The sequence below is a fragment of the Anticarsia gemmatalis genome, chromosome 21 (genome assembly GCF_050436995.1).
Source record: "Anticarsia gemmatalis isolate Benzon Research Colony breed Stoneville strain chromosome 21, ilAntGemm2 primary, whole genome shotgun sequence".
Classification (NCBI taxonomy): Eukaryota; Metazoa; Arthropoda; class Insecta; order Lepidoptera; family Erebidae; genus Anticarsia; species Anticarsia gemmatalis.
Window position 1 is genome coordinate 4,570,187 of NC_134765.1, and position 24,926 is coordinate 4,595,112.

Genomic DNA, 24,926 nt, shown 5'->3' on the forward strand with positions numbered 1-24,926 from the left:
TAGACTGAGGAACTGAGATTGACTGGAGCAAATACAATGTTGCAGATTCCTTGAAATTAAGATGCTAAGTGTATTAGTAAAGATTAGAGGTAAACTTGTCATCTTGTTGCTATAATTGAATCAGGTTTCAGAGATTCTTTGATGAGCATACATTATATACATTCATGACGAATCGGAGTTCGTTTTTCATGGATTTTTATGGTCAGTTGTTCATACCAATAGTCTCTATATAAAAAGAAAGCTGACATAATCTTTAAAATCACGTCTTGAGAGGTCAAAAAGAAACCTTATTAATAGTGATACATTTTTCATTCGTGACTGTATGGCCAGATTACATCGGCCTTCGCCTTTTTCATAGATTACAGATGGATATTTTATTACGAAATAAGTTCCAGAACTTCATTTCCTTGCAGTTGTAAAAGATTTTATTATAGCGAACCATCTAAATGGAACACGGTGAAAAACTATTTATTTTCATTTGAACTATAAAATTTTTACGACACTTTAAGCATCCTCTCCTATTGGGAACTACATTATGTGAGTGTCTTGGTTTTTACTTTATTTGTATAGGCAGGGGCAAACGCATAACACACACGATGATTGTAATATGCACTCTCAAGTCTCAGGTCCTCTCAAACTTTTGCTACAGAAACTCGCTCCAGAATTTTCAATCCATCGCCTGGCGCCTGGGTCCTTCGGGCAGTAAAATTATCAAACTTATTTTTAACAAAAAAAATGTTTTTCTTAATATAAGTCGTGGTACGATACCATATCCAGTTATGATAACGTTTTCGAGTGTCCAATGTCTTTCCGTACAATGCCGATGCTGCATCTTAGCAGACGATGTAATCAATTGTAATAATCAAATTAGGAGTCGACCCAGACATTCATTTCGGTTCATTTGTGTACGGATTAAACCTTTTTGTGCCACATAATCTTCAATTTGTAATGTCAGTAGAAAGTATCATGTGTGCTTCCTCAGTTACGATTTTTATGACATGTCAAATCTATTATGTCTCACTTAATTGCTTGTTTCTTAACGATCAACTGCGGTAGAGAAATTGGCTGCGAATGAGATGAGCTGTAAAACTTGGACGTTTACGTTTCCAAACTGTTTATTGACATAAAAATTGCTTTGCTTCTAATTATCGGGTGTATTTTTCTTTAGGAAAAGATTTGGAAATAGTTAATTAGATTGTCCATACATTATAATGGTTATTATCGCGCGAATAATATAATTAGTATTCATCATCATCATCACTATTGCATGACATGATTTTCATATCTCCTGCAAAATATACTTCAGCTACTACAAGCCTAATAATTTAAATTTAAAATAAGCTAGAGGAATTGCAGTAGATATAGGAAGTTACAATAGTCATGAGCACAAAGACAAACTAACCATCTAGTCCGAAAATCTTGCACCATTTGACTGTGAGGTAATTTACATGAACTGTCTCGATTCTAAAAAAACCGTATTTAGCACTCTAGTAAGTTTAAAATCTTAAAAGAGAAGTAATAATCTCGAATTTGAAACTAAAAAACACATTACAGATTTCGATATATTCCAATACGAACATGACCAGCCATAATTCCGTTATTATAAATTGCAGTAGGCCCAAAAATAAAGCCATCGCGTTTGCCAAGATTAATAAATAATATGAACGTATAGTGGTAGTTCGTGGAGAGCTTTCTTGGTTGTCATAATAACATTAGTGGAATACTAAATGGTGTTGAAGCCAAGGTTGGGTAAGGACGTCATGTGTACGCGGTCACGATTTTTACAACGCAGTAGAAATGCGATAAACGTGCGGAGGATAAGGGATGGTAGGTAAAGGAGATCGGCAGATTTCGTACAGCTTAAAGTTTGTGTTGTTTCGTAACAGAATTTGTACCACTTATTAAGGGGACTAAGTCACTTATTTTTATTTGGGAGTATTATTTTTAGAAGTCCGGATTAATTAGAAAGTATTTGTTTATTTAAATAATAATTTTTGGTCCATGGCTTATATTTGTTGACAACTAAAGAAAAAGAAAATCTCATGAGACGTCACTTTTCGTCTGACGTCTACGCATCCGCCAATTTGCTGTTGTTTTGAATTGTGGTTTTGACAGCATCTGAGCAATTTAACGAACTTTTACGACATAACTTTTACCTCCCAACTTTTAAAAATATAAGAATTTTAAAATAAGCTTGTCTATCATATTAGCTACCAATTAAAACAAAAAGTAAACCTAAACATGACATTTTATAAGCTGTACGAATTCTTCATACAAACCTGCCGTTCGCCTTTTATTCACGGATTATTTTACTGTGTTTCTTTTAAGTGGTGTTGAGGGTTAAGCTTTAACTTTATATTCAGAGTGAGGTCTAAGCTATTTTTTTCTATTCTAATAAATAAACTTTTATTATGAACATGTTTGTGTGTGGTAATTTTTTGTTTCAAATGCCTCTCTGTCCGTGAACTCTGCAAAAGTAGGTAAGACCAGCGTTTGGTGACCGAACAAAAAATGTGGTAAAAGCATTGTCTCTATATTTAAAACGAGTGAAATAAATCTTTCATCGATTGAAAGTCTATATCAATTGAACAATCGATGAAAGATTTTTTACGTGTGTTTCAATATTTATTAACCAAACTCAGCCAATACTAACCCGAGCCGTTACAACCATAAAAACTGCGTTACTAACCACGATAGTTATTAAACCATCAACCCTATGATTCCCAGAGGATGTGCCGGCGTTACCAGCGGCCGTCCGTTCCCGTGTCGCGCGAGCAAAAGGCGCCGACATCCGTCGCATGCGCAACATTTGTATTCCATGCGAAATCTTAGATTTGCGATGGTGACGTTTTACGGATCAAAAGGTTTTTTAAAGGAAGCTTTATCACGGACATTGTAAGATAGTATCTACTATTGGCGCCTTAGTGTCAATGAGAATTATAAAGCCAGACTGACAGATAATAATCAATAATAGTATAAAATATTTACAACGTTCATATCAAAGTAATTTTGTAGAAGCGTCACCCAAAATGTTTGTAGATTCCTAAAAAAATGACACCAATGAAAAGTTTGCCTATTCAAACACGTTTCTAAATCGATTTCTGAGGATTTGTATTGTGAAATCCATATGAAATTAACGTACCAAACATTATCTAATGCACACGCAATATCACAAACTATGTTTGCAAAAAATGCAATTCTATTTATCAAGAGCTATCATTTTATCTTCTACTAATATTGAAAGAATCCATTATCAGTCTAATAAAATAAAAACGTATTTATTTAGGGCCTACTTGAAAAAATATTCGCAGAATGTCATCATTGTACACAAAGTTATTTGATTTTCGATAGTTATGTTTGTTCTCTACTCTGTAGGTAAGATACCTGTGCAGTTTTTATTACGATATTCGAAATCTTATTTTATATGAAAAATTGTTATTTGAAGTGCACTGATGTCTTAAAATGGTTTTTTGGACAAAGATATGCAAAGCGAATTCGTCTTATTTTAAAACGTTTTTCCTAAACTTTATAGATGCATGTAAACTATGTTAAATATCTCAATTAAGCTGAATTTTATTGTCCGTGCATTTTCACTTCCGCAGTGGCAACGATACAGTTATAAATTTCACAGATTTCTAAATTATGTCATAATCCATAACATCCTTACAACCCTAAAAATCACATAAAATTAACCAAATAATCATCCCTGAATCAAATTGATGTACCAGGACCACATAAATGCACAGGACGTTACATTAAATAGATCAGAACGACCAATGTAAGGAGACCTCCCAGTGTCGCCCGCTCTTCCCAACAATTCACAGAATTAGAGATTTAAAAAGAAAGCAAAGAGGTCTCAATTGTCTGGTCATTTAAGTAATTAGGCATCCGGTGCTTTAATGAGAACCAAATGAGAGGGATGGGAGGGAACAATCGATTTGTAACCGTAAAATAATAACGCTTTCCGCTGTTATATTAATTTTAGAATAAAATTAAGTTGTCACTGGAAATCCGTTGACTGAAAATCGTTACGTTATTCAATGAGTATGTAGCCCAAATCCTAAAAAGCAAATCGCGGTCCCAAATATTTGAATGGATTTCAATCCGTTATTTAAATAGCGTTGGCGCAACTCTAACGATTGTTAGTTTCGAACGGGCCCTACGCAGTTTGACAATATAATTCTGAACATGGCGCCTACACCCGCAATGAATAACAAACATGAAAGAAATCATTTCCGATTGCCAAAATAACGTCCATAGGCCCTACAATATTGATATCGGCCAACAATTTGTATTCTAACTCCGAAACGATTAGAATTTTAAATTCTCGGTATCCCATCCCAGATATTTGTTAAATATACGGATGAATTTTGAATACGCAATTCGAAGCTTAAAGTTTAAAAAGGTAGTATATATTCAAAAGGCGTATTTTTCGACCCATTGTTAGATTTTTGGAGTTTATGTTTTGATGTTATTCTATAGTATTTAACTTCCTACGTTTATTTGCCAAATAAAAGCTTAACTGACAGGATTTAGGATAGGCTGGCTGAATATTAAATAAATAAATAAAAGGAAGTAATGAAGCCTAGACATCCTCCTTTTGACATTTATTTATTACAGGACATAGGCATTTAAGTCAGTTATAAAATCGAGCAATGATTATATTATTTTTAATAAAACATTATTAAATATTATTAAATTATGATGTGTCTGTAAATTTATATATTTTTCGCCTTAATTTTCCTTATTAGTAATATAAAACTTACCTAAAACAATGTCTCTGGCTGTAACGACGCACGCCGTTGCCAAGAGCAGAGACAAAGTGACAGCGATTGGCATTTCGCGCCAAAACGCAATGGCGACGCGCTTCATGTTTCACCGACGATCTCAACTTCTCTTATTTGGATCCATTAGTTTCTGAAACAAAGACATTTGAAAATTAATCTACGTTTAAATTTATGCTAAAATAAACTTTTCCTCAACGTGTGATATTGATTACATTTTCCGTCAAACATTGACATTAAAATTATTCTCGACCATTGCTCTTGACAATGTTCGTTTAAACATCTGTCATGTCATTTATGCTTGCCCAAAAAGCTTATTAATTTTAGTAAATGTCCGAAGTCAATGTATTTAATAATGTTTACAATATAGTTTATATTTAAGACAGTAGAACAAACTAAACATTTACTGGAAAAAGAAAAAAAACATAAAAATAGCAGACTTGCATTTAAAAAACACTGTTTAAAAACGCGCCTAAAAGTGATTACTTGTTAACAAGGTCTCTATAAATAGAGATTTCAGCTTCCAATATACCATATTGGACAGAACCGATTAATTTCTAAAAATAAACGAAAGTAGAAGCGTAGCAGTGAAAAGATTATGTACTCAACATACACAAGTTAGCCGTTGATAACGTGTTTATTTTATACACAAAGATGGATATAGTGTTCACAGATTTGGGTATACAAATTAACTGAAAGATTGGCCGAAGGAATGATGGCTAAGTCATGATAAGTTGCCGAAAGAGATCAGTTTGAACTTTTTTTTGGTATTGATTTGTCTGATAGTATGGCCTAGTTAGTAAACAAAATAGTTACAAACATACATAAAATCACGTTATTTTTATGTGGTAAGTAGGTGGTCGTATGTAGAGACCAAAGAAAAATGTAAAATCTGTAGTACTGCGACTCGTGACATGTCCAATTATAATATATTTTTATAAAAAAATACTTTTAAACATTACAAGTAAAAATACTACACATTAATATACGTTTATTAATCAGTAATGCAACCACGAACTCTCTATAAATCGAAGCCGAGCGTCTTGTCCAAATGTCAGGCTATCGGTACTCATTTACATTTGGAATTCCATACTGCAAGCTTTTGACAGTTAATGTCTCTTACTAAATGTACCATGGATATGAAAAGCTGGAATTCCATGAAGGCTATAAAGTTATCAATTCGACTACAACTCGAACTGCAAAGCAACATGCTGTATATTATAAATTATCTCAAAGAAAATTAGCTTTCGCTAACGACCGTGACCAATAAACTACAATTCAAATTCCATATTTGTCAGAATATTTGTCAGCATCGTGGTTGGAACATCTGTAGCCTAAAAATAGCCTTTCTAACATACATCGGCTATAAAATGGTCTATGTGCAAGCGCACATTGGTTGCGAAGCACTAACCTCTGAAATACAGGGTGCGTGCAAGTAATAAATGTCAGTTAGTACAGGTTTAAAACTATCTGCTGAATTTAAGCTAATGTAAGTTTAGGTTTTAGAGTTAAGTTGTAAATTATTGGTTGGATGATAGTGAGGAATGGTGACTACATGTCTAGGGAGAAAACTAGTTAAATATAGTTTTGTTGTTAGTAGTTTATTCTAGTTCTATGACTGTAAAATGCTACATAAATAATGTGGAATGCTGGAAATAGAGTGTCTTAATGCTGTTTCTTACAGAAAGTGGGATCAAACTAGCACTATTTTAATTGATTTGGGCAACTTTAAGAGTATTTCTTAATGAAGTAAGATGTACTAATTAAAAGCATTTCTGTCAAATTGATAAACTAATGTCGATAAATCGATGAGGTAATTTTATCGAATGAATCCAAAGCTTGGGTTTTCCTGAAACGAGGTTACATTGCAATAATTAAGAAGTAAACTTATGTGTTTGTTTTGTCAATGACATTCTCCGAACGAGGTCGGGAATAACTGGGAATCCCGAAATAAGCTTTAGAGATCCGAAGGAAAAGTATTAAAAGAAAAATATTTGTTACGTGCGTTTTGTTAATATTTGTAACGAATTGGTTATTGGAAAAGCAAGAAACAATTCAGACCCAACTTTTCAAGGCGTTCAAAAAGTATTTATTTCATAAACGCAACTTTACTACAATTTCTCAGAAACCACCAGTAACTCTCTTAAAAGTATTGTAGTGGCTACGGTACAAAATGCATTATAAATCAAGAATAGTATAGACAAGAGTACAACTTTTTTTAAAAGCAATAATCGTATCAGTTGAACCGAAATGTTTTTTGGTACAAAATTATGCAAGATAATCCCTGCATAATTTCATACGCGAAATATACCGATTTTTCAAACACTTTTAATTCTAGACAACTACCTAAATTCAGGTCAATGCACTTGACAAATATTACACATTCTTACATTTCTTACACTCAATTTAATACACAGAGTCTCGTACCTAAATAATATTTTTTGAAACATAAATTTAATTTTAACTTTCCTCCGTGCTGAGGGGTCGTTGGCACGGTATAAATATAAACATTAAACATATAAAATAACTCAAGTTTGATTCACGACTCGCCGTTTAATGAAAGGGGTAGAGTTTTTATTTCGTGTTAATAAATTTATAAATAAAGATATTGGGTTGCTTTTGATTGAATTGTGTTAATTGTTTTGGTGGTTTGATAAGTCAATGATTTAGTATTGAGGAAAGGTTATGTTACTAAATAAATTTAACTAAATACTTATGTAAGTAAGGCGTGAAAGAAATCACTCACTTCACAATACATACGGAGTTTTAACACGCCGCATAAATCATGACTCTTTACAAATTTTCTGCTGCCGACAATTCTTGAACTTAAAGAGGAAAAAAATAATTTTAAGGAAATAAATACTAGAAACCAAAGCTTTATAAATGTCTAAACGCGAATTTTCATACCTTTCAATTCACGTACCTTAAAGTTGCTGATTTTAAGCAATATTGAGTTTAGCTTTATTTGACTCAGTCATAAACTTTTTTACCATCGATGCTCTAGTCAAACCAATGTGTTATACATCCCACTAATGTATGTATAACTATCCTATAACCCGTGCCTCATATATCATAAACAAGGGGTTATTCAATATTTAAATACGGATACATCAAGTAGGGTTAGTTCACTTTTTTATTGTTCCACCCTCGTTCCAAAACGGTTTTCAACAATCATTTCTGAGTGATTTATTCGAAGGTAAGATTAACTACGTAATTGTTTTAAGATATTAATAACTTTGAGATATTTTGAGATCGTTGAGCTTTTTTGTTTTGGCTTCTTTTTAGGGTTAACTATTATAGTAATAATTTTAGCTCGTTTTCGTGGCACATGTATAGTAGACTAGTTGGTATAGAATAAATAAATTTGTTTTTAATTATTAATTATGTTTTAGAAGATATTGTTTGATAGGACGTAGCCACTAGCCAGTAAAGACGTTACATTTATAGTTAATACCTGTTGCGATAGTAGACGTTATCATTTCATTAGTTATCTTTAGTCTCTGCCTACCCATACGGGAAGAAGGCGTGCTCTTATGTATGTATTTGTCATTTATGTATAATGAAATGAAAAATAACGTACAAATAAAACCAAATTCTTCTATATGTACGTTACGTACTGTCCAATAAATTATATTATTAACAACAATAGTGAATAGTACAAAAGTTGATTGACTCAAAAGCAAAAAGTAGTAAAAGCGAATGTGTTCATAAAACAAATAATTACATAACGCAGCGCCAGATGTCGCGTGCGGCGGGTTTTTCTTATTCTGTTAGTAAACACCGCTTTATGGGAACCTACAGGGTGCACTATTTAAATATTATAAAATAATAATCGTCTATTTTTAAAAATACGTGATTTATTACTTACTACCTAGGTATTTTAAGTTTTTGTTTTCGCTTGATCAAGCGAGAATGCGTTATTTCAAATCAATATAAATGAAAAATTAAAACTATTACCCTTATATGTATTAACAAACAGGAGTACGTTACGCGTTGAAGTATTTAAATATTAATTGATACATACAAAATTAAACATTCTGTCGTTACAAGCTAACCGATTCGATCACTTTTACAAATATAACAGAAATATTGAAAAGTAACTTATTCGTAACGTAAGTAATTATATATTGGCTGACTAATTGGACTTTGTATTGATTCCACAAAGACAGCGATACTCAAACACATTGCCAAACCTACAAATAAATAGTCCAAACAGATCGGGAGCTTTATGCACCCTATCGTCAAACAAATAAACACGATCACATTAAACAGCGCATTAACAATAAACAAACGACTAATCACACAAATTTACCACACTGAATGTTAACCGTTAATTACTGCACAAAAACGATTACTAGTAAGAATGTAACAGCCACTGACTGTGTGGCGCATTGGTTGCGTATTCGACGGTTGCGTAGAGTTCGCGGGTACGATACCCTGGTTGGGGAAGAAAGTTATTCGTTAGTTGTGGCACTAGCAAAATACACTTGCATAGTTTGGTTTACAGTCTCAGTACCTATATATATAGATATATTATATATATATATAGATATATTATATATATATATATATATATTATATATATATATATATATATATATATATAGGTACTGAGACTGTAAACCAAACTATGCAAGTATTTTATATATATATATGTTTATAGAGTAAAAGGGTAAACCCAAAATACCTACTACATATGTGTACAAAGCAATATATCCATTGTTAATGTATTTTCTCGTGTGTGAAATGAACATTTTTTTTTGTTAAACATATCTTAGTGTTCAGGCAGACACTGGCTGTAATTTGTACGCCTCATACAGTATTGACATGTTTGAAAAGACCTTAACATCACATGAGATTCTATGTGAATAACCACAGACCGCAAACAAAGGTAATTGATTGTATGAGTTGTATTTGTTAACCACAAGAAATAGGTGTCGACAGGTGTCATATCCTATCTTTTGTTGCGGTTGTGGTTAATATAAGAAGTTTATTGTGAATGATTTGGTTACAAATTTCAGGTTTAATAATGATATTATTGCAGGAAAGAGGAAAATTATTTACTTTAAAATAGTACTTCATAAACGATTACTTCTTTATTAAAACATTAAACTGATGTTAAATCAGTATCAGAGAGAGAATACTAAAGATGATTGAGAACATTGTCATCTGAATATGTACACCCACATTTGAACAAATGAATTATTTACTTAACGTAACGTAACGTTGTTTTCTTTGTGTTTCCTTGACAACTCCCGCTCTAAGAATTGCTCTTATGTCGCGGGGACTTTTACAAAGATACAAACAACGGACACAAAGTACAACTAGATCTGAAACAATCATTTGTGGATCGCACAAAAAATTGATCCGTGTGGGAATCGAACCCGACGACCTCCCAGTGCAATGGTAGCGGCTTGGCGATGAAACCATTGCGCCACGGCAAAGAACTTAAACACTTAGCAACTAAAAAGCCCTCCAACAATTCGCAAACCAAACAATACAGCAAAATAACAGAACCAAAATCGCAATTAACAAAGTGATTGTTAATTCTTTATTTTAAAACATCCTGTACGTAGCGCACGTGCGCGTAAACTTCCTGCGCACCTCACCCGCGCGCGCGGCGAGACAAAGCGCGCGCTTCAACGATCACGCTTGACGGTTTCAGTTGTTCAAATATTATACACCTTTATTTGCTAGCGTTTAAACTTTTCTATGTGTTAATTAATGGTAGTTGTGCTTCCCTAAGATGTACATGAATATATCAATTAAGGTGGAGTACCTATACTATCTCTACATATTTTAAAACACAGTCGGCGGTCGCGTCTACTAAGCGGATTTACTTAAGTTTCTTGCGGTTTCCACTAAAAGATAGAGCAATTCCCGTAAAAAGTTGTATAACTTATTAAGGTTAACTTAGCGTTACCAGGGCGAAACGGGCCCGGGGGACGCTAGTATTATGTGTCCCGATTTTGACTTCTTTGGTTATTTACCATAAAGAATTGGTCTTATTTATTAGAATTACTAATTGTCCCCAACGATAAGACTAAGAAATACTTATTTATGCTTATGGATTAACTTTACCATTCGGACAAATCTTATTCTTGATAATATCAAAATGCCCTGACGATTCATAAAACGATCTTTAACAAAATTGTCGAGTGTACCTATGTCCTGGTAGTGTCCTGGCCTGAAATCGAAATCTCTACATACATAACTTCAAGTTACGATAAAGTCAAGCACTTTCAAGTTAAAAGTGCTTACATAAAGTTCGGTGGTGCAGTTAATGTCCGTGGTACAGTAACCAGAGGGATTGGGGTGTTCAATGTTGTGCTATTTATAGACTACCAGGTAACGCCTGGAATATTGAATGTATGAACGTTGAAAGATGAGATTGAGAAAGGTTTGGTTTGCGAGCCGATGAAGATATTATTATGTTTTCTTGCTTCTGTACCGTTTTAGAGATTTAATTTAATTATGAAAATGTTTAACTTTTACTAAAGTTGAGTTTCTTTGTTTAATGATTACTTATCAACCATTTACTACATCAACCAATAACAAATAAACAAATATAATTTTACATATCATGTAATATAAATATAAATGGTGTAATAAATCCAGTGGTTCCGGATTAAAAAGACAAATACTAACGTTCAACAACAACAAATTTATATTGATGCTGATCAATGAATTAGTTTAGAAATGTTTGTAATAATAAAAAAATCTGCTACGGAATGTTTCAATACTTAATTGTAATTAATACTAGAATATAGGTACACTCCAGCACATTTTATTCAGGTACTTGAAATATAAATATGTACACGTTATTAAAAAGCAATAACTAAAGCATTAGTCTTAAATAGTACCACTTCAGAGAGATTCAAGAGTAATCCTTTTGATTGTATTTATAGAACTGTTTCAAGGTAGAAGGTTAAGATTGTTTTAATAGAAATTGTATAATGATTGTATGTGAACAGTTACTGTTGTAGTTAATAATATTGCATTTTGGACTGTAACCTGCCAAATTCGATGTTTTGTTTTTTTCTAAATACAAATAGGTAACTCGATTTTGTTTTGAAACTATTTGTTTCCGAAATATTAACGGTAACGAATAAAATCTACGTTTTAATCTATTTTAATGCATTGCTATGCTTATGGCTATTTGGGTACGGCTGATATGTTTTTAAATTTGATGAAAACAATCTCAGAACAGCTCACACATGGTCATTTAATTCCAAACTAAGTGAAGCTTGTACTATGGCACCAATAACAGACAACTGTAGCTCGATTCTCTACTACTATCGACTACCGACAACCGAACTGTCATCGAGAAATTTTGTATGAAAATCTGATCAGCGCCTCTGACGGGTGTCGTAGGAAACATTTTGGCCGTACATTCTAAATGTCAAAATTTCGATAGCTAGCCGGTTGTCGGTAGTCGATAGTGGTAGAGAATCGAGGTACTGATAACCATTAACATACTTTTAAATAAAACTGAAGTATACAGTCAACCATCTCTATATTTCCCTTACCAAAGTCTCCCTTACTTCGCCTCTTTGTTACTGACCGCATACAACTGGCTATGAACACATTTCTCCGCATAAAGGCGTGAACACACGATGATCACAACAAAGTCTGGTATAATCAAGCGGTGCGTTCACACGATAGGTCAAATTCGTACCGTCAGCGATATTTCGGGATTTGTATACCTTATGCTGCGTTTGAATCGCGCTAGTCAACGGGAGAGTTGTGAGGTAAGTCCAGGTATAACTGTAGCAAATATATTTCAGACATTAAGTTTGCTAAAATGATCAGTAATAGCAGATATTTTAAATTTGATAACTGTCTTACTATTTATTATGATAGTTAGTCAATACAAAATTAACAATCTTTGCTTGGGATAAATGAGAAAATCAGAAAAAGATCGTGAATATTACTAACTCTGTCACGCCTCCTATTACAACTAACTAATAGAGGAGGTATTAAACCTATGTAGAGATCTTAGACTAAAGTGAAAATACATTCATCATTCGCTTAACAAGATAAGCTGTGAATGTTCACGCAATTAACATGGCAGCTCGAACTAACTAAACAAGTCGTCAAAACACTTGTAACTGCAAAGATTATAATTATTAAAAGTTAAGTTAATATTAATAAATACATTTCAATTGAACTAAGATAATATACATCCGTTTTTCAATTGCTAAACATTATCATCATGCACACATCCGATATGATTAACACCCTTTCTATCCACTGAGTCAAAGTTATTATAACCTAAATTAACCCATAAGTTACTCTATCTAGATCAAAGTTTCAACACAGTTTAAACAATCTTAAATTCGCACTAAACACTAACATTTACTTCCGCAAAATTCATCACATCTCGCCCCACTTTCTAAACGTAAATCATAATTTACAAATAATAGGAATATTGGTAATCCACTGGCCGGTTTACTCGACCGATAATCTAAACAGGGCATGGACTGCTGCTGGTTTCTGTCTGTCTGTGTGTTCTGCAAAATTGTAGTGAGATCATTAGAGTTATGAGTCCACAATGGGGAAATCCAAGTACTGTAGGGCTTTTGCAATATAAGTTACCAAAAGTAGTATATAATAGTAGTTTGTTTCAATTTAGTAACTAAGGTCTCTATGAAAAGGGATCTTTATAGCTTATTCTCTAGTTAATTATTTTACAACTACATAGATTTCATATTTAAAAAACAAAGATAAAGCGAAAACGATTACTTCATGTCAATTTGTATCAAAAAAGTTTTCCTCTGTTAGAATTTTTGTATGGAAACATAATCACACGACTGTTTCAGAAGATCACGTGGGAAGTTAACAATATTTAGTATAAAAACTTATAAAAAAACCCAAAATTACCCACATAAATATAACAAACAAAGCATTCACCACGCCCTTATAAGTGATTAAACCACGAATAATCCCTCATACAGTTTCTATTCAATACATAATAGTTATTGTGTTAGTGTATGAAAAAACTTCCGCGTTATAAGCCACTGTCTCGTGGCACGGGACTCGACCTTGGGACTCCTCCCCTATGGCTATTGTCCGTCTCAACAATTTGTAAATCATCGATAAGGAGTCCGAGATTTTGTAGGGAGGGGACTGTGTCGATATAAGATTCTAAATTTGATATGCTCAATCTTTTTTTTTTTTTGATGTTACTATTCATATTATTTACATTTATTTTATGTTCTTCGATACTACTTCTTCTTATCGTATGGTTAGTGGTCAACTTAGTGTCAAAGTTGTTCAAGCCACCGCACACTTTGATACTATGCGGTATAATCCAGCATGAATTATTATCAAAATAATCAAAATCTTTTGACATTGTGTCCAGGAGTCGGGGTCGATTAAATATATATTTTTTTAGGATTTATTCATCGTCATGTACAACAATGTATTCAAAGTTATTTAAAAGTTTTAACTTGTACTAGGTGAAGTAAATAAAATAAAGATTGCTGTACCTTAGCCAAGCCTTTGAGCCTTTAAAACGGCACTGACCGATCATATAAGAAAGAACATAATTTATAGTTTTATTATCTGCTTTCATAAAGGGTGTATCAGTTTAATGTCCTTCTTCCATTACGGATTATTACGTGTAAATCGAAATGATTGCATTTCTTAGCTATTAAATAGTTACACGTACTCATGTTAGTCACTGTTATTAAAATTATGACCATTACATTATCCAAGTAATGCTAAAGTAACCGTTCTTCTCAGTTGCTAAGCAACTATTGATTTTACTGCTGTTCAGGTATAATAATGAAAATAATAGTTATTCGCTGATAAAATATCTTCTTGTCTTTTCTGTTAAGTTTTTGTCCATATTAGGCTCAAGGCTGTTTATTAAATTACTAGAATCAGATTATGTGTATAATGTATATGTAAAACAATTATGTTTAGAACTTTAAAATTTCACATTGCATGTCAAAGCCAGGGACCACGGTCAGTGTAAACTGTGCAGAAACGTCAGGCATTCTTAGGTAATTCCCTTATACATAATATATTAATTTATGTTTAAACTTCTTAAATATATCAAAACAACAATACGATAACAAAATTCTCCCTTAACAACTATATTTTGTAACACCTGCCGAAGACCACCTGAATAAAAACAACAATAAAATATTACCTACTATTACATCCATTTACAGTCCAATCACGTAACACGAACTAAATATCAATCCGATATCGATAACTATCGGAATGATCGCATCACTACGACTACTCGCGCAGAAAATCGTTATTCAATTGCGCTGGCCCCTACTATGGCCGTAACTGCTACTATCGAGTACGTGTCTTGAATCTACGATAGTTCGACAATGATTTTACTATTGTATTTTCTATTGCAATAGTTAGAAATGTCGTAAAATGTAAGTAGTACAAATAACAGTTTTGTTATTAGTTGTTGAAGTTGCGTTAAGCAGTTAGTAGCGGATTAAAGTTTTAGCGTTGAGAATAAAATTGATGAAATGTTCAACATATCAACAAACATAATTACAATAAACAAAAATCATTATTAAATATGAGAATAGTTTGAAAACAATTTTAATTCATATTTTGATTTAATAGGGTTTGGTATCGCAAAATATTAATTTTTGAATATCCTTTGATATTAAAATTTTTAATGGTGTTTCGTAGGAGTAAATAAATTGCTTACTATAAAACGTGCAGATTGTGCAGCCAATATTATTCTGTTTATAGCTTACCACATTAAAATCCAATAAGCCATATATTATTGTTTATGCCATAATTATATTAAATATGGAAGGTAGATATTAAGTGCTATTGGCAATGGCAATCATAAACTTTTAAGAACTAAAAATGTTAATACTCATTATGTTTTATTAAAATTATTTATATTTTATAGGAAAGTTTGAATACGGGTAGCATTGCTTAACCACGGGCCTTCTTCAAAATGGGAAAGGTTAGCGGTTATACTCGGCTTTTGGACAAATAAAAATATCAAACAAAATTTCCTAAAGATTCTTTACTTAACTTTTTTTATTACACTGTTAATATAGAAAAGTTTTTGGTTTTATTCTTTGCGTAGACTACATGCTTGTAAGATGAATACTTTTCTCACTATCAACTATTACATTTCAGATAGTTATAAAACTATCCTCGTATAGCAACTGCACTAAAAAACCATCGCGTTTATATTCACCTCAGTATTAAAACATATTTCAATGCAAATAACGTTTATTTAATTCCCATTGGCCAAGTGAATGTAATTTATGTTTCCCAATGAAGTTTTCAAACCATTAGATAATTTATATCGAGAGATATTTCTGTACTTTTACATGATACTTCACTTTAATAAAAACAAGCAATTTTGAATCCTATATTCTATCCCTAAAGTCGAATTTTGCATTTGAATCGTGAAACAATAGACGCTGTCGACTGTTAGGTGGGTTTATCGATAAGAGAATTTATCGATCATTTCACAACAATATTTATAGTATAATCGTGTAATAATATTAGAACTGTTTTCCCTGAAGGGGTGGATTAGTAATTTGTAGCACACTTCGATTTCTCCAATTCAGTCCTATATAGTAAAGGCCAACCTTTCGCCAGAAGATATAGGAGTGCACATATGGACGTATTTAATTGGGTCTATATGTACATAATTATTAATTCACATTCAATACTAGCATAACTTAAGATAAAATAACGTACTACTTACTCAGGTTGTTAACATCAGTTCGAAATTCGAATATTATTATATTCCCTAGGATATACGGAAGATATAACTTCTAAAATTACTAATTGAAATCGTAAAGCATTAGGAAGGTCTTTGATGAAAGTTTATGACTGTATAGAAGTATATCGACGGGGAAGCTGTGGGCGTTTCATAGAAAAACGGATGCCTAATATCATGAACTCGTGAAGTGTTTGCTTTTTATGTTTATAGTTTCCTAGTACCTATAACGTGTTGTTTTTCAATTCAAATACCTATGATAGTTTTATATCATCACGCCTTTTATACACGTAGGTGTAGGAGAGTATGATATAGTAGAAGTGCGTTAAATACGCCCGCGTTTCGTTGTTGACTATGTTAGTCCTACGAGATAGGGGGCTTATTTTGACTTGTGAAATAATTTCTTGAAGTGCTTAGAATACCTACAATTCTGAGTCGTTTATGGGTCAATACGGGCGCATGAGATATAGGTACGACACGTACACAAGAAAAATTCTGGACACCTATTAAAATTAAACCAACTGGCAACAACTGGCACTTGTTTCTGCGCATACAATAAACGTTTATCCTTAAAAAATCAAAAATAAATTATGTAACAAAGTATTTCACCCATAAATGTCAATTTTGTTTTCTTTCCACTCTACTTCAAACCCGACTTAAAAATCTACAATTCCTCCGTACTGAAACAAATCACTTGATATTTACAACACATACAACAGTCAAATAAATATTTTCATAAATACTTCAGGCTCAAAAGTGCTAGATCACAGAGCCGTAAAACGGAATAACAAAAAAAAAAAAATCAAATAAATATATTTAATTGGCAATAAAACTGTTGACAGACATAACTCAGGGAGCGACTGAGATTTGCGATACTATAATAAAAGGGTGAGGAAATAATACGTTTCCACGTCAAAATAATGGAGCATTAAATTAGAAAGGTGATAAATATTCGTAAATCTCATTTTCGAGAGATTATTCGATTGTCTAGACAGTCTATTTTGGAACTAAACAATACAACGAACTAGCATACTTCATCAATCAATTTTGTGCCTGGTAGGCTAGGAAGGTAGGCCGGAAAACCGGATAAATATTAACCAATCGCATTGAGCTATTGAAGAGGAGCAAAGATTTTGTGTACTCCTATTGATATGGTATATTTCTTCCGGTCAGTTTTAACCAGCCAGTAATGCAATATTAATGCACGTATCGAGTTATAATATGACTACGAAAATATCGTTTGCAATAGGAATACTATCGTTATCACTAATGTGAAGACAATTTAGTTGATGGATAGTGCTTTCTACTCGCGTCGTCCTAACGCAAGCAGACTGTAGTAAACTCTAAAAGCATTGAGTATTTGAATGTTTCAAGCTTTTAGTTTTGAATTTGTTGCCTAAAAGTCTATAGCACTTATACAAAAAATCTAAAAATTATTTATTGAAAATGATCAAAGCGTCTTTTAGTTTTAAGGAATCACATCAATTCCAAATGTTTACTCACATTCACCTTGACTTGTAAAACGCAGTGACGATTGATGTACACTGATTGATTATTAAATAACATGATTTATACAAGAGTTGTTTTTTACGATGTAAACAACTAAAGTAGCACGTCCACTGCATCGGAATCGAAACGTACGAATCGTCAGGATTTGTTGCTTTGTATGAATTGATATGGCCTCTGAAATACCGATCCGGTGCACGTAATACTTTAGAAATTATAACATATTCTAATGTATTTATTTATTTAGAAATGAACACCATTACAGAATCCGCGGTGGACGGTGGACGCCCAGCTTAAGAATTATTTGAGATGTTACTTTTTCCATGGACACCGAGAGCTGAGAAGTTTTCATATAATAGACCGGTGACTTCGTAGTTCACATGATTTTACAGTAAAGGTAATCGTAAACTTAAATATAAACACTAGTGTGATTTATCTTTGAACTGTTCACAATAATAAAAATATGCCGACAGTACATTAGCTTCTTAACAGTAGTATATTAATATAAACTGATTACTATCTATGCTCAAAACTCGATACCCAAACTTTTTGCCTAATGGTTTTCGACACAAAATGGATGACTAGCACATCCATTTTGTGTCGAAAACCAACATACGCATCATAGTAAACATAGGTTATAAATCATATAATTACATAGTTACAATTGAATTTTCCAATGAAAACCCACAATTTTCGTAGTAAGCCGGCCTCTCGGCGTATCACGTAAGTGTTATATATAGAGACTGGCGAAATATAGTTTGTTTGTGTTACGTTAAGTTACGTTCGTCTGGTAATCACTACAGATTATATAGTGGCTAGTGGCAAATTGGTTTATTTATAGTTTCACGGTTCGAAGGTGAGAGACTTTGAACAGTATTTTACTTGGAGATCCACCGTCATTATAATAAAAGGAACGAAGATGCTTAACATTTTACGTAATCTAAGTAATTAATCAGTAGCTGAGTAAAGTCTACTTCTAGTTTTCGAGGGTCTGGGCATTTTACCTACATAAAAAACCGTCACTAATTTAATTTTCTGCCTAACATCGCGGACATCCTCTCAGATTGAAAACATTTGTCATTCTTCGATTAAGACCAAAATAATTTTGATATTTAAGGAATTCGCAACAATTGTTTTATATTACATACTTTAAGTCTAAAGGAAAGAAAAGTTTACAACCCGTTTTTTCCGTAGAACAACACATTTTTACAAAATCTTTCTTATAAACAAAATAACTAAGACGCAGATTGAAATCAAAAATAAACATCAGACAGAGCTGTGACCGCAGTACGATGCACTTCACTCGAACTGAGATATTTCAGATGACCGAACCATAATACTGCACATATATTTGTATGTATGTTTGTATGTTTGTCCTGGCTCTATAGTTAATGAACCGATTCGAGACGGATGAAGGAATACCACACAAGTTGTGACAAACGATTAACTGCTGGAGTTATGTGTCTCTATTATTTTAACTGCTTTGGTGGTCTTAGTGAAATGATAATTAAATGCGTACTTAAAATAATACAGGTTTGCCTTAACATGAAGCGAAATAAATTAAATAATTTACCATTGCAATTTTTTTAAAACCGCCAGGATTGCCGTTTTTTTATCATGACTTTTGAACTTTCACATTGAATGATCTGTAGTGGCCGTAGCGCGATATTCTACGATAGCATGTAGTAGCTATTGAGTTTTTTTTTTAAATATTTAATACGATATGTTGTAGAGTATGAGAACCAGTTGACCATCAGTTATCTTGCTACAACAGCTTATGTTACCTTATCAAGGAAAATTCAAGGAAGCTTAGCATGATTTGCATTAAATCTGGCGTATTATTAGGTCGGGGAAAAGTCTTTTCGGATTATAGTATGTATGAACTTGTAATAAATTAATTTTAATTACATTCTGAGTTACATTAGTTACTCAACAACTAGCTCGATGGTGATTCGTTCCACTCCCTAAATAACATTGAAAAACATCTCTAAACGGCTCCACTCCCCCAGGCTTGTTATCCAATACAGCTCGTTGTACAGTGGTCTATTGTTTAGACTATTAGTTTCAGATACATGACCCACTTGTGGCTAAAAACTCTTCATATTAAGTGCGAGACGTTGACCTCACTGAAATAGTGGCTTTTGTTTTGGGGAGCTTGTTTTGATAGATAGTGTTATATAGGTTAACGGTTAAAGTATGAATAAAGGTTTGATTTAATGAAAATAAATAATAAAATCGATTTTTTTGAGACATAAAAAGTAATTACACTTTTTTTACACATTACAAATAAGTTTTGCGTACAACAAAATCTAGACTTAAATTGTTCAGTATCGTATGTTCGTTATGGAATTAGCGATACCCAGCTACCCAGCGTCGTAGTCGCGACTGCAATCATTTTACCCATCATAGAATCTGCCCAGGGACCTTAAACCTTCTGCCTACAGGATTCTAAATAAAGGAAAAAAAATATAAACCACTTGTAGCTCTAGAACAACTCTATTATAGTTTGAAGGTTTTTTTACCCAAGGATCCCTAAATCCCAGTAAATCACACAAAACAAAAGCCTCATCTCCCATTCAGTACACACATGACAGAATACTTTACGCGTATCGACACATTTTTCAAACTGGCGTTCTCAGAAGCCACCGCCCTATTCCGAATGCTTCTCACTACTCGATCGTTCGAAACGAATGTCAAGCGACAGATACGTATCTGAGGCAGCGTTTCTCAAATATTTTTACTACAAGTACAAAATAAATAATAAAATTGCATACCAAGATATTTACTTTGATATTCAACTTATTTAATGAAAATATATTATGCAGTGACGCAATTCACAAAACCCTTGATACTGCTGTATCGACTTATCCATAGATGACATTTGATTTTATAAATTACATATCCCTATAGCCGCGTTGACGGAAACAATGACATGTTAAACAAAATATTTCAAACAATAGACCAAACCAGAAAGTCCCTTAAATCGCTACAATAATTAAGTTGTGGTGAAAAAAAACACAACCCCTATAATGGCCAACGTTGAGAAACACTGACGTAAAGGACACAATAGGAGCTGGTGATACCTCCTCTTGGTGTAAGATAAACAAACAATAGGTGGTGCTAACACCTCGGTCTGATAAGAACCTTTAATGGTAATTTGTCGTGTGAACTGATTGGTATTAATTGCAATGGGAATTTATTGTGGGAATAAAAACTTTAATCTTTATGTTTAATCTGTTAACGTTATTTCAAAGCTTTGCTATTATATATATGTTAGAAAATCTTGTTCTGAATGTACTATACATTTTTTTGTCTATTCAAATTTTATGCACTTTGTGCTAATAGACTCTACATTAAACAAAAGCCAAAGTCAAATCTCGGTAAATGTTGAACTTTCCTCTTCCCTGAACTTCAATTTTAGTACATCTTACTCTGGATTAGTGTGGCAATTGTTTTTTATTTATTAATTTATTATGTGCTTCGAAAAATGCAGTTATTTTTTTGTTATTGATAACTAGTATGACTTGACTGACTAACATTAATCCTCAATTCTTTAGTCAATGTGCCTAGCTTTTTAGCATAGTCTGAGTCCTTTTTTGCTCTTCTCAGTCTTGTCCAAAGGCAAGTGAAAGAATTTAAATAATGTAATCAAACAAAACATTAGTTAATCACGTACGAAACGAATTCAAACGGGACGTCCTAATTCTTACAAACGTAACGTGAGCCGGCCACGGCGCGCAACGAATTATACGTGTTTTGATCAGGGATGTCAACGAACAGGACTTAAAAGGATTTTAAGCCGTGATGAGATGCGTTGAGGTTAAATTATGCAAGAATTTTTGACTGTATGTAAATCATACATATAATTTTTATTTTTTTTAATTTTCTATTTGCTTTTTGCTTTGTGTCACCCAAATTGTCTGTCAAATTTAATTAGTTCCTCATAACATCAGTACTTTTCGGTTTTGTTTCAGTATTTTTTTATCAAGTCATTATCAGCCTTACGTAATAGGTAAACAAATATAACAAAGAACGAGCACTTCTTCAGGTAATTCTACAAATAAGTATGGTAAATAAATGAAAACATAATTGATCTGGTCTAGACTTTAAATAAGGTATTTATCTCAGCTGTCAACCCTGACGAGATGCGATGTCCATCATTAGCATTCTCCGTGGCGCATACAAATTCTCATAGTACGTCCACGGTTGAGTTTCTAGTAAACATGTTAACATTTACAAAATACGTTCACATGATATTCTTCGTATTGTTAATGAACTACCAGATGTTTGTTGTTCAAACCATATTTAATTCTTATGAAGAAACTGCTAAATTGTCAGTTAAATTATTGTTTATTGTAGTTATTTACCGAAGTATTTTGATTGTCTACAACTTTGTCATACGAGCCAAAATTATTCCAAAGTTTGAGAATCCATGTTTTAGCCTAACTTCTGTTAAAAGATAAAGTGTCAATTATAAAACATTATTGCAGGTTATTATCAAAGTTAAAACATGAATGTCTTCGAACTTTCAATTACACAACAGTCACCCCATATAGATTGTCCAGTAATTTGGTTAATCCGTAATTTTGATATTTCCACTGAACGTTAACTTACCAGCAAGTGCATTTGCAGAAGCTTTCTTGATTTACCTAATCGTATAAGTTCAACTCTGTCCATCTGATGATGAGAATCTCATATGTATGTATGTACTTACATATTTATGTGTAAATAGTGAGTGACTATTTACTGAGGTATTTACGCGACTACTATTGTCTGGCAGTAAACCAACTGTTTTAATTTATATGTGACACGGTTAGATGCAAAATTATTGGTTTCTTTGTGTAATGTGTACATCGTATCATAGCCCGTTATTTAAATGAGTAAAGAATAAGAATTCTTTTCTTATGGTTACAGATCGAACTATGACTTTAGATTCCAGTTGGTTGTCGTTGGCAAATAAAAGCTCTTGCTTAGTAAACGGCAGGTCTAGAAGAAACACTTATTAACAAATTCGTTCCTACTAAAACTGAATTCACTAACGCCCGGACTCAAATAGAAGAAAAAACATACATAAAAACACATACAATTAGTGGCGTTCTTTAGTCTCTGCCTATCCTTAAGCGTAAAAGCGTGACTTTACTTATGTAGAAGAAGAGGCAGAAATTCCGTCTAACAGCAAGAAACGATTCCACAGGTACTAAATCATCATCAGTCTAGCCTTTTCCTACTATGTTAGAGTCGGCTTCCAGTCTCACCGGATGTAGCTGAATATCAGTATTTTACATTAAGCGACTGCCTATCGGACTTCCACAACCCAGTTACCTAGCTTAAAACACGATACCCCTTGGTAAGAATTAAAAATTGTAACAAAATCGAGGTGAAGCAGCATCCCTAGAACAAACGACACATCTCACAAGACGTGATATAATTATGAGTGCTATCGTGAATCTTATCTTAGTTAGCTACCGCATACCGCTAGTAAGAATACATTACTATACATTATCATAGATAGAAGCAATTAATTAATTATGTATGTATGTGTGTTATCTCGCGACTCGTGGCACTTAGTACATTGTTAATCGATGCTAATATTGGAATTCTTTAGTACTTTAACGGGGTGTCTTTCTACTAAACGAGGTGACTAAGTGGGTTTGACTATCAAAATGGGTGTACTGAGATTTTATAGATAAAATTCAATGTACCAGAATGATTATTCAATACGGAAGTTATACGGAAATTCAATATTGACGGTACTAAGATGGTTTAGAAATCTTGATAGAAAGTGGAAAATAGTTTTATCCGGATTCAGGAAGAAAAATAATCTTGTAGTAAAATATATTTTACAATAAATAAAATGCACTGGAGTTATTAAAACCTTCTATAGAAAAACAGGGAAATTCTAAAGCGTTTTGCCACTCCTTTACGTCTAACCATTTTTAACTAAGCAGCACAACAGACAGTCAGGCACTTCTACTAACTGGGAATAACCCACATTCACTTGCATCAAAACAATGACGAGTCCTAATGTGAACAGTTTGGCGAATGTTTAATACGTTCGCTGTATTGTCACACGACTTAAACATTTCGCCGAACATTGTGGGCCAACATTCTCACGATGGTAACGGATGGTTACAGGGGAATGCTCTAATTTGTATGCACCTTTAGATGACCACAATTGAGTAGTAGTGATTGCTTTTCTGTGGTCTAGTTTAGATTACCTTATCAGAACTAGATAGTGCCTGAGTAATCAAAATGATGATTGATTGATGATCATAATCATTAGCTATTATTAAATTCATATTAGTAACAATAAATTATATTATTCTTAATCAACTATCTTTTACTTCACAAACCTTATTTCCTTGCAATGGCAAATAGAAGGTATAAACAAACACGAAATTGACTTTTTCTAAACATTCTTAATATTTTTTGCGTGTGACAATCTTAGTAATAGAAGTGTAGCAGTCACTTTTTTGACAATGAATGCCGATTAAAGTTGTACATTACAGTTAATTTTGGAAATGTATAAAAATATCATTTTCAAAACTAAGTAAATAGAGCATCCTGTTTTCACTTTAAAAGCGTTTAGTTATTAAATTATACAAGCAGACAGGTGCCAACAAAATTACTTTCTAGTATTTCTATTGTAGTATCCCATGATCAGTATTCATGGTTTCACGCTATCCATAAAGGAAGGAGAGTGAGTAAAGCCAGCGTATAGAACATGTATTATTGTATAAGTTGGTACATGATGGCCGAGTAAGTGACTCGTCTGGATTTGATTAGGGGAGTCTACGAGCCGTCTTGTGATCGTTACTAAAAACTGTAGAGCTGTTCTGTTCAAAAGTATTTAAAGATACTTTATTCATTATTGAGTTTGTGGAGCAACTTGAAATATGTTTGTTATA

At 32.9% G+C, this 24,926-nt stretch overlaps 1 protein-coding gene across 2 annotated transcripts in view; it reads right to left on the reverse strand.

The window, feature by feature from the left end:
- Nucleotides 1-24,926, reverse strand: part of htl (heartless) — an 89,279-nt gene that overhangs the window by 47,074 nt on the left and 17,279 nt on the right. For both annotated transcript variants that reach the window (XM_076128433.1, XM_076128434.1), the window contains exon 2: nt 4,767-4,917. In XM_076128433.1, coding sequence (XP_075984548.1) covers nt 4,767-4,872 — 106 coding nt within the window. In that variant the 5' untranslated portion in view covers nt 4,873-4,917. The remainder of the gene's footprint in view (nt 1-4,766; nt 4,918-24,926) is intronic.